Raw genomic sequence first — 14,706 nt, 5'->3', positions numbered from 1 at the left:
TATATGGTTAACACATCAATAGGTGTCAGGGGTCACATCCTTTTGCGTTGGCGCAATGCCCAGCACAGAGCCATGCACACGTGCCACTCCACTGATGGTGATGGCGGTGACAGGGATGCAGTCGAGCACGCAGCAGAGGAGAATACAGCACCGAGAAGCCGCCCCTTCCCCTGGCCCCTGTGCCACTCCTGAGAGGACCCCTGCTGCTCCTGGATCTCTCATCATTGTCTCCTCTGCCCCACTAGGGTATTGCGCCCAACATACCTTTTCTAAAAGCTCCTGGTTTCTCTTAATGAAAAGTTGTTTATCTTCTACCCAGTGTGAATCCTGTTTGACAAAGAATATCGCGCAGTCAGCATTTCAGAGTGGCACGAAAGAGCCCGTGTTGTCAAACCACTTTTCCAGAGCCGTCTTCTTTTCACCCAGTTTGTTTGCCTGCCAACCACTGGTAACTGACACCCACCCCTGCCAGCTCCTTATTCAGAGACACTGGGGCCAAAGTTGCCAGGAAAATTGAACCCCCTTTTCATTGTCACTCACTACCTCTACCTTTTTCAGTCTGAATAATCCAGGACCAGCCTTTTGGGGACTCAGAAGTGACCACACAGGCAAAGAGTGACAAGGGTCAGAATGCACACAGGCTAGATACATATGGATGGAAAACATTAAAATGCAGAACCATAAATGTAGCATAGAGGCAACGAATGCAGCTGCAGGGGTGGGTCCTTGTCTTAGCAGTGTGTGACCACTCTAGGCTATCGGTACAGGGCTTCTCTTCCTCTGGCTTTCTCCCTCTTGCCCAACCTCATTCGCTGTTGTAGCTGGGTTCACGCTCTGGCCAGAAAAACACCAGGGGCAGAAACATAGCGCTGAACATTCTGACACATTTGAGAAAGGTCACTGTGGAGAGCCAAGCCGTGTCCTGGGTGTGGCCCATGCACAAGGGTGATCTAGAGGAAGGTCAGATCGAATGGCCAGCAACCAAATGCCTACCTGCCCTTTCTGAGCCAGAGTCGCTTCCAGATCTTCAATTTTGGCTTTATACCTGAGCACCTCTGCTTGGAGCTGTTCTTGAGCCTAGTGAAATCAAAAATCCAGAACTCAGTAAGTAAAATGGTAGCTCAATATTTTTCTTCCCCTCATCTTCCTTGATTAGAACTCAACAAGGAAAAAAAGAAGAAGAACATACTATGACCAAAGAATCCCTTAAAACTATTTTTGTGATCTAAATTCTTGCTTAAAACTTTCAGGGGCTCCTTTTGCCATTGGGTTAAAATTCAAGCTCTTTAGTTTGGGATTTGAGATTTCCCATTATATTTCCAATCTTTTCCCACTGTTCAGGAACACCACAGTCCACCCCTTACCTGCTGGTGATCTCCCGTCTCCTAAATATGCTTTGTGACTCTCCAGCTTGCTCTCATTTGAAAAGCCTTCTCCCATTTTGCCTCTCCAAAATCTTTCCATTCATTCAGAGCCAACTTTGTGACCTAAATCTAAATCCAAATCCAAGTATTTATGTATGTATGTGTCCATGTATATGTCAAGTGTTGTGTGTATTAATAGTTTTGAACACTGATCTTGTAAGGAATAACCCTACTTCATTTACTATAGTAATTTATTCTTAGATACTCTTGTATTTTCTCTGTTTATGATTCTATTTTCTGCAAAAATTAGGTTTTGTTTTTTCTGAACATACATATATTTTTCTCTTCTCTTATGATCTGCATAAATTCTTTGTTACAAAAGTGAATAAAGTCAGGAATGGTAGGTATCCTTTCTTTATTCCTTATTGTGAGGAGAATATTTATTTGGACTGTTAAGTATTATATTTATCTTTATCAGGTTAAAAAATGCCAAGCTTAATTTTGCTAAGAATTATTTTAACTTTGAATGGGTATTGAATGTACTCTAATTTTTTTCTTGCATCGAAATAATTTTTTATCTTTTGTTTTCATTGATATTTCATCTATATTACATTGTCTATTTTTTCATTTCTACTTCTTTGAATTTACTGTGTTGCTCTTTTTCCAACATCTTGATTCATTTTAGACTATTTTGCTTTGCATGTTAAGTGTTTTTTTATTTTATTCTAATAGCCAGAGATAAAGCTAAACTTTTATTTAGATGGGAAAGTGAGGTAAGAGTAAAACAACTAATTTCTATATGACCAGCTCTCCAAAACACAAGGCATATGCTATTATTCTAATTGGCAATACTTGTTGGTAAGAATGCTTAATAAATGCTGATAATGAAAACCACAACTATTATAGTTATAGGACATAAATATGAAGGTGCACACATACACCCCTTTCTGATGATTGCTTTTTTTGTAAACATGTTTACTCATATATATGTGCATGTATATATGTATATATGTCACCACTTAAAAATATATAACTATAATATCTATCCTTTCCACTAAACAACTAACAGTAGGTCCTACAACACTCCTTAGCATACTCTAGACCAGGGGTGGGCAAACTTTTTGACTCGAGGGCCACAATGGGTTCTTAAACTGGACCGGAGGGCCGGAACAAAAGCATGGATGGAGTGTTTGTGTGAACTAATATAAATTCAAAGTAAACATCATTACATAAAAGGGTACGGTCTTTTTTTTTTTTTTTAGTTTTATTCATTTCAAATGGGCCGGATCTGGCCCGCGGGCTGTAGTTTGCCCATGGCTGCTCTAGACCAAGGGTGGGGAACGTCCAGCCCACAGGACATATAAGGCCCGTGGTTTAGCCCTGCCAGGGCATTAGAGGTGAGTTCATTAAATGTTTGACCAGATATATAGCAGGTTAATTTCTAAGGTCCACAAATTATGTTATAAATATCCAAATGGGCCCTTGGCAGAAAAAAGGTTCCCACCCCTGCTCTAGACCTGTAAATAGGAAGGAGGATAAAACCACTGGGAGATCACACTCCTTTTTGCTCCCTTGTTAATTAATCTCTGGGGCAGTTATGGCATGGTGGTTCTAACTGAACTCAGAAAGACTAGGTTCATATCCTAGCTGTAATCTAAGCTACATATTCTCATTTTAATTGCGCTAAGCTACATTTAAGTCTTTCTAAGATATTATTTCCACTCCTATAAAAAGAAGATAACAAAAGCATTTAATGCATAGGGCTATTTTACGATTACATGATATAAATGTATATAAAGTGCTCAGCACAATGCCTGGAACACAGCAAGCACTAAATAAGTGTTAAATGTTAGTATTGTGTGTGTCTACTTTTATATTTTTGAAATAGGCTTATGAGAGGCAGTTGTAAAAAAATGGAAGGAACATCTGATCCAGTAAGACTTGAGTTGGAATCTCAGTTTCCCACTTATTACCTGTGTGATCTTGGGCAATTCAATGAACCTCTCTCAGCCTCAAATTCCTCTTTTATAAAATACCTGCCTTTGGGAGCTGTCACAAGGGTAAAATGAGATATTGGCAGTGGAAATTCTCGGGAGGCTGCTGATATAATGCTGTATACTTACTAACTAAGGAAAGAAACTGGCTAACCATTCAAAGATAAAAGTGATTTTTTTTCCCCAAGCAAGAAACTGAAAAAATGTATTATCAACATTCAATATTGTCTAGTTTTGAAAATGTTAAATTTTCAAACAGCAAGATACTCAAGTATCTAAAAGAAACAAAAGCATCGACCCAGGCTGGTTCTAATGTCTCTAGATCCAAGGCTTGTTGACATAAAAGATACAACAGTTCAAAAGCCGCAGAGGAGCGAAGGGCACAGGGAAAGCTACCCTATTGATATTTTTATGTCCGTGATTCTTTGATGCTGCGAGGGCTGCGTAAAAAGCCAGTTCCGAGCACTCTCCGAGACACACACTAACCTTGGCCTCCCTTTCAGCGTCAATGATGCCTCCAGTCTGCTCCTGCAGGAGGGCATACGCTCTTTGGAGGGCCTGGTATTCTTTTGTTAGTTGTCGAAATCGTAGCTCAGATTCTTCAGCTGCTAAACTCTTGAGGTAGAAAAAATAAAAAAAAGCCAAAAAATAATTATGCTAAGTTCAGGTCCTGTGTCCAATGTGAAATATTAACCTCCGTCTACTTTTAAAAAATTATCTTTATTGTTTAAAGTATTACAGATGTCCCCTCCCCCCCATTGACACATCCACCTCAATCCTGCCCCCTCCCTGGGCCTTCCCTGCACTATTGCCTGTTCCTGTGCTATGCATATATGCACATAAGTTCAGAAGTTAAAGGTTTGTTTGATTTTGAATTCTGTGTGACTTATTCTTAATTCTAAAGTATGTGGATGGACAGAAATACTGTAGTACTTTAGGAGAGGGTGTTGGGGGCTGGGTCAAAAGGTGAAGGGATTAAGAACTACAAATTGGTGGTTACAAAATAGTCACGGGGATTTAAAGTACAGCGTCGGGAATATAGTGAATAATATTGTAATAACTATGTATGGTGCCAGGTGGGTACTGGAAATATCAGGGGGACACTTTGTAGAGCATATTGTTGTCTAACCACTATGCTGTACACCTGAAACCAATACAAAATAATATTGAAAGTAAACTGAAAAATTAAATTTAAATTGAAAAATAAAATTTTAAAAAATACTGTAATACTTTCAAGAAGGATACCACAGAAATGCTTTACTATTTATTTTAACAAGAGAAGCATTTGTTTATACATTTCTAATTATTACCTCTTTGGGCTTGGGTTGCAGTCAATTTTGGATCCAAATGAGAAGAATGTGTACCCTGATTATGGGTCCAAATTTGAGAAAATGATATTCATAATTTTAGTCTCACTTGTTTTCAATACATTCATAGCCAACAACTTCTTCCCCAGATAAATTATGAAAAACATAGTTTTACAGCTTAAGGTCTCAAACTTCAGAGCACAATACAATCACCAGGGAGTTCTGTGAAAAATGCAGATTTTGGGGTTCCACCCTATAGATCCTGGGTCAGGAGTTGTGTGGTAGGGCCCAGGTGTTTTCATTGTAATTGAACTCCTTAGATGGTTCTGATGAAAGTGGTTGACAGTGCACACTGCTTAACAGTGTCTTAGATTATATCTACAAACTTTTTCCTTGGTTCACAGGTTCCCTCGCTGAAGAATTCGGGGACAGTAACTTTTATTTTGAAAGAAGTCTTCAAGTTACAGAGCTGAACTTTAGAGAATCTTGTAAAAGGGCTACATGACACAAGTGAACTATTTTCTAAGAGTTATCAGAATCAAGTGTGGTCTCAAAATTGGTCTGAAGTCTTATTTCACTACTATGAAATCATTTTGTGCTGTTCAAAAAGGAGATAAAGATGAGAAATGCTTTTCCTCCCCCTTAAAATAAAGATTTGGTGACATTATCACCAAAGACTAGAGAAAGGCTTACTTCATCTAAGTCATCATCGGGAGTAGCTGGTGTTCGGTCTGTTCTGAATGAGGCCATGGATGATGTCTCTGAGTCCATGGAGTCATCATCATAACCAATAAATGGGTCCAAAACAGGCCTCTAATGGAGGGAAAGTACATATTTACTGACACAGATAAAAGTGGGAAAAGTTGACACATTATTAAAGCACTGTTAACTGGCATACGTGCAAATGATTATAAAAGACATGGATCCTTTAATGCTTCCTTATGAAATAAAAATATGGATACGACCATAATAATTCCAATGCATGTTTGTCCCGTATTATTCAATTTTTGATATTTTTTGGGAAACTCACTAATATTGGCTCTCTTCATAGAAACATCGTAGCCTCTTTTACATTACATTTTATACCATGATGAGTTTATGTCACTTACTCCTTTCAGTATTTAAAACTATCAAGGGACTCTGAAAGGCCAGGCATATCTGTGAAGAGGATTATCAAATCTGAAGTCTTACCACCTAATTCCATAACCAAATGAAACAATGTCCCCAATAAAAACAAAAATCAAACAAATAGACAAATTAAACAGTAAGACTTTGTGATTTTACTATTTAATAAGAGGTTACACAGATATTGGTGAATTGGGACTATCATTACCCATAATATTGTGCAAGTAAATAATGAAAATACATTAATCAGTTACAGGGTAGGTATCAGATGCTAATATTCAGTAAGAGACACCCCATCCTATGTGTCACTTGTACGTTCCTGGAGTGTGACTCTCTCCAACTTGTCAGATAACCCTTTCTATGTCAAGCCTTGTGGCTTCCTAACTCAGAGAAGGTCATACTAAAACAAACCTTTTCAGGTTAAAATGTTTTGGACTGAAAACTGTCAAGAGAAGAGACTTTCTTCTAGTAAATAAAGCCCATGGTTTGAACTTCTCGGGAACACCTGACTTATCACATCTGTGCAGGAAGATTCCTTGGCAAGCCTCACTTTTCTGGCCATGGCAGAGCCTGCTAACCTAGTTTCCTCATTACCTTAATTGGCTTGGAACTTCTTCTATGCTTTCTTCTGCGGATGAGCTTTTCTCGGTCCTGGAAAACAGACCAAGGACTTTTCAGACCTTGAATTGGTACATTTTTCCTTATAGGTTTTGTTGTTTGTTTTGTTTTGTTTTGCTTTGCAAAGACAGAGTGTTTTTCCCAGAGACATTACATATTTCTATTTAAGATAAGATTATATTGCCAGGCTGGTGTGGCTCAGTGGTTGAGCAGCAAACCATCAACCAGGAGGTCCCAGTTCTATTCCTAGTCAGGGCACATGCCTGGGTTGTAAGCTTGATCCTCAGTGGGGGGCAGGTGGGAGGCAGCCAATCCATGATTCTCTCTCATCATTGATGTTTCTATCCCTCTCTCCCTCTCCCTGGGGGAAAAAAAATTATGTTGTGTAAATTTTAGCAACTTTTGGGTTTGATGCTTAAATATTTTCAAAGTTAAGGACATTCTCTAACTTGTCCTAATAATCTATGTAGATCTGAGAGCCTCACAATGAGGAAGCGTACTGTGTTTCTAATCAGAATCCTTTGTTTTATACTCAAGATCAAATAGCTCTGAAAATAGTTACTCATATTCTCCCAAAGCACAATGCTGCAGTTTTCTCAAACCCAAAATTACTTTCAATTTAAATGTTGAAAAAATACCATTTCACAACAAAGGAAAGCCTTATTCTTTCTTTCAATCACTTGACAGGCATAGAAAACTACCTTTGACTATTTTTGGATCCTTGTTCTCACCAGCAGCCTCTGGAGATGGGAACAGTGTCTTGGCTGAAATCATCTAGTGCAGTGATTTTCAACCTTATTCATCTCATGGCATATATAAACTAATTACTAAAATTATCTGGCACTAAAAAATATATTTTTTGCCAATAAGACAAAAAAATAGGCATAATTTTGATTCATTCACACCGGATGGCTATTATTGTGTTGGCTGTTGTCATATTTTTATTTGACAACCTTAGAGAGAACAAATCAGTGTCCCTAGTCAGGTATTGCATGTTTCAAAAATTCTTGAATCAGCACACGGGTTAAAAATCACTGATCTAGTGGCTTCTGAGGGGTGAGGGTGGGTGGGGGTGGGGGGGTAAGTTCTCGTTGGAATTTTCGGGGAAATGAAAGCATATCTAGAAATAATGATTTCTTGATTCATTCTTGTGAATAGAGATATCCTGGGAATTTGGTGTTCATCTACTAAGTCAGTGGTTCTCAACCTTCCTAATGCCGCGACCCTTTAATACAGTTCCTCATGTTGTGGTGACCCCCAACCATAAAATTATTTTCATTGCTACTTCATAACTGTAATTTTGCTACTGTAAACAATATGTAATTATATATGTGTTTTCTGATGGTTTTAGGCGACCCCTGTGAAAGGGTCATTCGACCCCCAAAGGGGTCGCGACCCACAGGTTGAGAACCGCTGTACTAAGTACTTCAGGTATTTACTGTACAAATTCAAAGGTAGATGAGGTAAGGGGCACTTATGTCTCCCTGAGAGTCTGCTTGACATGCCTCAATGTGTCCAAATTCTATAAGAAACTTTTAGCTTAAACTCAGGATACTTAAAACCAAACAAATCCCTAGACTAGTGAGCCTGTGAAATTTATGAAAGGTGTGGAAGTGAAGGGAGAGGCATAGCATTTCAGAAGGCTATGTTTGATAAATAAGCTGGTTTAAGTCATTGGTGTTAACCTTTCTGATTTCTCACTTTTATATGTAAAAATATTTTGATCATGCAACTTCAATATATCTGAAACTTTAAAAAATGTATGCTTAGATCACTCTCCTAATAGAGTATATGCATTACAACATATACTCAGCATAGAACATTTTAAAAGGGTAAACCACAAGTAATTATATACAAAAGTTATAATCTTTTCTTCCCTGGGCTCTAAATCACCTTGCTCACTCTATTTGGATACTATTGCCTAAAACCCCCCTCACTAGCTCCTCAGGGCCTTGGCTTGGTCCTGAAGTGAGAGTGACCAGAGGTGTTATTCACAACATAAAGACAGAGAGGCAGAGAGGCAACCCAAAGGCATTAAAGGCCTTAATCCACAGCTGTTGGTAACACGGACTTTAACCAGATGCAAATGGGAGTAATACTTGCTCTACCTGCTTCACCAGATACTGGAGTCATGGTCAGAAGATCTGGACTGCAATCTCAGCTCTGTCACTACTTATGACGTGACTGTTCAACAAATATTTATTAAACTGCAACTATGTGCTAGATACTGAATTAGAAGTTGGGAAACAAAAAGCATATAGTCCTGTTATTATTGTAGGTGAAATATTTAACCTGTAAGTCTCAGAATCTTACTGGAGGCAATTATAAGATATACCCACATGACCTACCCACTCACAGTACAATGCATTTGAAAGTTTGCAGCTATTATTTGTGTTACCAGATTAGTTAACAAATTAATCCTATATAATAAAAGCCTAATATGCTAAGTGTCCGGTTGTCCAGTCGGCCGTTCAACCAATCAAAGCGTAATATGCTAATGATATGCTAAGGCTGCTCAACCGCTTGCTATGATGTGCACTGGCCACCAGGGGGCAGACATTTGACCGGTTGACCAGTCACTATGACATGCACTGACCACTAGGAGGCAGATGCACTGACCGGTAGGTTAGCTTGCTGCTGGGGTCTGGCTGATCGGGACTGAGCGAGATGGGCTGGACACACCCTGGAGCCCTCCCTGGCTGGCCAAACTCCCGCATCCTTCCCTGGTCCTGATCGTGCACCGGTGGGGTCCCTCAGCCTGGCCTGCACCCTCTCACAATCAGGGACCCCTTGGGTGATGTCAGATAGCCGGTTTTGGCCCAATCCTGCAAGCCAGGCCGAGGGACCCCACTGGTGTATGAATTCATGCACCAGGCCTCTAGTTTATTATAATTACTGATAATCAGATTATAATTGAAAAGGTATAAAACAGTTCAACAATATAAAGTATTTTTGGAATAGAGTCTCTTGAACCTATTTACATATTAAACATATGAACTCGGGTCTTTGGGGCTAATCCAAAATTATTAAGTGCTCCCAGTGTATGCTGGTGCCTTGGCTACTTATCCTTGGGAACAGCTTAGGGTTCACAGATTGATCGAGACCTACCCTGGTGAGCTCATCAATAATGTTCTGCTGCTCAATGACCTGAAGTTTGAGAAACTCTGTCTCTTGTTCTTCATTAGCTTGATCGAGGTCGTTCAGAGATTTTAATTTTTTCAAGGGTGGATGGGTTGTTATTTTTTCTCTCTGGATTGGAAAAGAGGAATGTACAGGTGAAGACTTTAAAAATCCCAAATGTTAGTGATTAACATAAAACATCTATAGAAACTTTATGAGGCTCCAGCTAAATTTAAAATTTCCCAGCTTCAATACACACACATGCCAACTAAAACTCTCAGGTACACTTTAGCTGCTATAATAAGTCAAAATCATTGGCAAGGTCTGGAGATCTCGGTCGCTGTAGTGAACGCCTGTGAAGGAGTGCATTGGCATATGACTTATCCATACATAATACAAAAGATGGCATCTATTTCCCCACAATCGTGAAAGCTCTTCGAAGAGGAGGGTACCACTGTACAGTTCTGTGAAGGGCACATTCGTGAAATTCTTGGAAGGAGGTGTCTGGCTGAGGAGCTCTGTTGAAACTTTGCTTCTCTGTTTCAGACCTTTTGCAGAGCGTGTGCAGATTCCTGGAAGCACTCCTACTGTTCTGCAAATTTAGAAACTCTATAAAACCCAGAGTCAGCAACCAACTTTTGCTTTTTTTCCCCCCTTAAAGGTTCCTTGCTTACAAAGGGAAAAATCTGAGCTTTCATAAATAGCATTGTATTTAAAAAACAAAGCTGCGAGAGAGCAGTAAGTCAGGTGACTGGGTGAGCTGAGCAAGGACGCTGCGGTTTTACGGAGTCTGGGACACCCACCATTTCGGAGTTTTCCTTGGTAACGGCTTTCAGTTTCTCCTCCATGCGTTGCAGGGACAGCATCAGCTCGTCGTTTCTCTTGGCGAGGCACTTGTTCCTTTCCAGGAGAGGTTTACACTGCTTTTCGGTTTCCCGCACGCGCTTTAACTGAGAAGACACAAGTTACAGTTTCCTTGAATGGCATTTCGTCACATTCTTCAGAACCCTCCAACAGTCTATGCCCTTAATGGAGGTGAGATTCTGTTTTTGGAAACGTTCAGGAAGAGGACTCGCACTCCTGTTCCCCTAGACTCCTCCAGCCCAGGTACCCCGCTCTGCTCAGCCCCAGCCCACCCTGCTCACACCGCCCTGGGCCTCATTGGCTGGAAGAATCACACACACAATCACTAAGTAGTACAATCAGGGCCCGAATCCCAGCGTGGTTGTCCCCAAAGCCCATTCTTTCCATCAGAGATCTTGCCAAGTCTCCTGACTCACACTGAAGCTGTTTATTTTTAGGACAGCTTTATTGAGAAAAACAAAACAAACGAAACCTATTTCTGAAACTCTATTGATATTTGTGTTTAAGAACAACCAATTCTCACCAAGCCTTGGTAAAGTACGGTTATGCTGTTACCTAGCCACCAATAAACTGTGACCATACTCTGGTTGGCCCCTTTAGTCTAAGGCAGGGTTTCTCAACCTCTGCACTCTAGACATTTGGGGCCAGATTTTACTTCTGTTGTGACCAGCTGTTCTGTGTATTGTGGGATGTTTAGCAGCATCCCTGGCCTCTGCCCACGAGATGCCAGTAGTTCCCTCCCAGTTGTAACAACCAAAAATGTCTCCAGATGTTGTCCAAATTGCCTCTAGTTGAGAAATACTGGTTTAAGTTCGTAAATGTTGACATAGGGTAATCATGAACCGTCTCCCCTTTTCCTCTCAAAACTCCCATTTGGATGACAGATTTTATGGTCACCCTATACATCGTATATTTCCGTGTCAAAGTTCTCCTGATTACTTCATTCGTTTCGCGCTAATGGCTCTGAATGGGAGTATGCACTGGGGGCGGGGGTACCAAAATAAAGAACGGGGAGGGGTGTATCAGAAATAGCTGAAAGGCTGTTTAAAGTACTCATTCTTGTTTAGGACAACCTACCATTTGGGGAATTGCTGCAATAGGAGACTTAGCTACCTATGAATACTTTAAAAAGCTCTTGTGATTCTAAAGCAATATCCCCCAACTCTGTCCCAATCGCCCTTTGAAAACTCCCATCTCATATCAAAGGCCAAAGCTGAATTTATATCTCATGATAGAAGTCAGTGCAGTGGGTAACTTCAGAAGGAGTCACAAGAAGCAGAGGTCTGAGACACTGGTAATCTTCCACTTACTCATCTGGGTGGAGTCACATGGGTCTATCACTTTGGGCATATTTATTGAGTTTACCTTTATTATTTGTGGATTTTTCTCTATTGTTATACATCCATAATATCATATTTACTTCTATCACATAATGCTTAACCCAAAAATAAAACATGTTGACGAGAACTCACCAATTCATTTCGTTCATCTCCAAGCAAGGTATTCCTGTCTTCTAATTTTCTTATAGTGGCATTCAATTCAGCTATTCTCTTTTGATTTCTCCGCAAATCCTACACACATGAAAGTTAAAATGAGTAATCTGCCAAGAACACTATTCACAAAATTTTGGAATACAGTTTATAATAGTAATAGGTTTACGTCCTTTCATCTGGCTTACGAGGTGAGAGTAAAATGTTCTCTTATTCAGAGAAGAGCAAATATTTACCCATTTTGAACCCCCAATATTTACCACTTGGGTTTAAGACCAAGCCTAGTTGAAACTGCAGATGACTTTTATTTGGCAGCTACTCCCTGAAGCTCTGACTCCTGGCAGAGGGAGAGGTAGATGTCTGATCAGCTTATTAAATCTGTGAGCTATGAGACGACGGTCATGTTGTGATTGTATGAGGTTCAAAGAGCATTCTTCTGTTGTGGCTAGACATTGCTTCCCATGGCTTAGACAGTATCCTGCTATGAAACTTAACCAAAGAGCTCGGCTGGCATGGCTCAGTGGTTGAGTGTTGACCTATGACTGAGAAGGTCACTGTTCGATTCCCGGTATGGGCACATGCCGGGTTTGTGGGCTTGATCCCCAGTGTGGGGCCTGCAGGAAGCAGCTGATCAATGATTCTCTGTTATCATTGATGTTTCTATTTCTTTCTCTCCCTTCCTTTCTGAAATCAATAAAAAAAGAAATTAAAAAAATAAACTTAGCCAAAGAGGGGATAGAGTATCAGGTAGAAATGGGGTTTATAAATTCCTGCATATTCCTGGAGAAGAAGGTCTGAGGAGAAGGTTGGCGCATGACCTTCATGCATAGAAGGAAACAGAATATAGGATAGCCATTGCTGGTATATTTTGCTCAGGGCAACTGGCTTCCTAACTGACATAACTGTCATGGGTCAGCTTACACACAGCAGTCATGGCTTAATTCTATTCTCTAGAGTCCATAGGACCATTATCATCATACTCTTGCAATGCCATTATTGTCTTACATTTTGATAGTGCTGTATTGTTAACAAGGCAGTTTCACACTCACTATCTCCCTAGATTCACAGTATCCTAGAAGATTCAGCAGAACAGGTAAGATTCAGGGAGGTCTGTCTAACTTATTCAAGAGCTCATGGCTAGTATCGATAAATCAATACCCAATATGTATTTTTTTATATATTTTATTGATTTTTTACAGAGAGGAAGGGAGAGGGATAGAGAGTTAGAAACATCGATGAGAAAGAAACATCGATCAGCTGCCTCCTGCACACTCCCTACTGGGTATGTGTCCGCAACCAAGGTACATGCCATTGACCGGAATCGAACCTGGGACCCTTGAGTCCGCAGGCCGATGCTCTATCCACAGGGCCAAACCGGTCAGAGCTACCCAATATGTATTAAATGCTAACCATGTGCCAGATACTGTGTTCAACATTTTACATATCACGTCTTCTAAACCTCAGACCAGCCTATGGATACCACTATTGCCTCTCTTTTACAGATGAAGAAACGCTACTAAGGTCACATTGTAAATGGCAGATCCAGGATTTGAACTAAAAGGTCTGACTCTAGAGCCCATTCTCTTGCTAATTATGCTACCTTCCATGCAGGTGTCAATGAGAGAACAAAAGCTGACATCTGCTAAATCCAAGTTCAGCAATCTTTTTCACCACCTACTAGGGTATAGATATCCTGAATACCAATTCATAAATTATTCATTACTTGGTTCTAAGTACTACTTTGGAACCTGTCTCTGTTCCTAAATAATTCATTTGCATCTTTTTAGCAGCTACATAATTTGAAAGGTATAAGGTATGAACGTCAATTACATACAGGCTGATTTCTATTGCTGCACAGCTGAAAATAGTGTCTCATATAAAAATGACGAACATCCACAGAAATAAGTGGCAAGTTCAATCAGACTAGAAGCGCTCAGAGGATGATATAAATGCTTTAGCCTTTTATAGTGACACATTTTGACCCTGTAGATGATAACCGTCTTTACCAATTTCCAACCCAATTGTTCACACGAGGGAAAATTACCAGTCTTGGCACGAGGCAAAGCATTTTCATCTAATTTATGATTCTTTATAACAGGCTGGAGTTTGAACAGATATTGATGGCCAGAAAAATTCTATGAAGGGTTTTAAAAGATCTGTAATTCTCTTGTGATCTGCTAATGCAGTGTATACCACTTTGTTGTCTAGGAGTTTAGAAAACCGTGTTCCCAAGGTATTCGCTGGTTTTATAGTAGGAGATGGAATTGATTTCTTTGTAGTAAACAGGAACAGAGCTTAAGTGAAAAGTAAAACTTGGGAGCTAAATAAAAGATGACTCCTGTGTTGGTAACTTCAACTTGAACAGACTTACAGGACTGCTGCAGTGCTCGGAGCCATCGCCTGCTCTCCCCGGAATTTCTCGTTTCGGGCTGCTCATGTTGCACTCAGCTTCCTTGACCAGAAAGAGCTGCTCATCCAGAGCCTCCTTCTGCAGCTGGAGTTTCTGTACATAGCCTGTCTGAGTCTCCAGTTCCTTCTCCAGGGAAAAGATGATCCTGTCCTTGGCTTTGATTTCATCCATCTGAATTAAATGACACCCAGAACATTTTATTTAACCATGCTGTAAAGAAATGCATTTTTACAACAGCTTTGAGTTGAACTGCTTTCCACTGATTGCTGTAGAACTAAGTCATGAGTACGACTAGTGTATTGGATTCATGAATAAGGCAATGCTGTGTAATGAAGGACTATCCTAGGCTAGTTAGGTATCAAAGAGAGTCTTTCTCTCTCTCTCTCTCTCTCTCTCTCTCTCTCTCTATATATA

At 40.1% G+C, this 14,706-nt stretch overlaps 1 protein-coding gene across 4 annotated transcripts in view; it reads right to left on the bottom strand.

Moving 5' to 3' along the window:
* Window positions 1–14,706, bottom strand: part of JAKMIP2 (janus kinase and microtubule interacting protein 2) — a 127,023-nt gene that overhangs the window by 24,163 nt on the left and 88,154 nt on the right. For 3 of the 4 annotated variants that reach the window (XM_005877647.2, XM_005877649.2, XM_014548880.1), the window contains exons 4-12: window positions 14,254–14,463; window positions 11,865–11,963; window positions 10,332–10,478; window positions 9,517–9,657; window positions 6,385–6,441; window positions 5,359–5,478; window positions 3,845–3,973; window positions 994–1,077; window positions 265–327 (exon numbers count right to left, since the gene is read on the bottom strand). In XM_005877647.2, the coding sequence (XP_005877709.1) occupies window positions 265–327; window positions 994–1,077; window positions 3,845–3,973; window positions 5,359–5,478; window positions 6,385–6,441; window positions 9,517–9,657; window positions 10,332–10,478; window positions 11,865–11,963; window positions 14,254–14,463 (1,050 nt within the window). The remainder of the gene's footprint in view (window positions 1–264; window positions 328–993; window positions 1,078–3,844; window positions 3,974–5,358; window positions 5,479–6,384; window positions 6,442–9,516; window positions 9,658–10,331; window positions 10,479–11,864; window positions 11,964–14,253; window positions 14,464–14,706) is intronic. The other variant, XM_005877648.2, reaches the window with a different exon arrangement.

Source organism: Myotis brandtii, unplaced genomic scaffold, assembly GCF_000412655.1.
Source record: "Myotis brandtii unplaced genomic scaffold, ASM41265v1 scaffold524, whole genome shotgun sequence".
NCBI classification, from domain to species: domain Eukaryota; kingdom Metazoa; phylum Chordata; class Mammalia; order Chiroptera; family Vespertilionidae; genus Myotis; species Myotis brandtii.
Note: the sequence above shows the minus strand (reverse complement) of the source record. Positions and strands in the feature narration are given on the sequence as shown.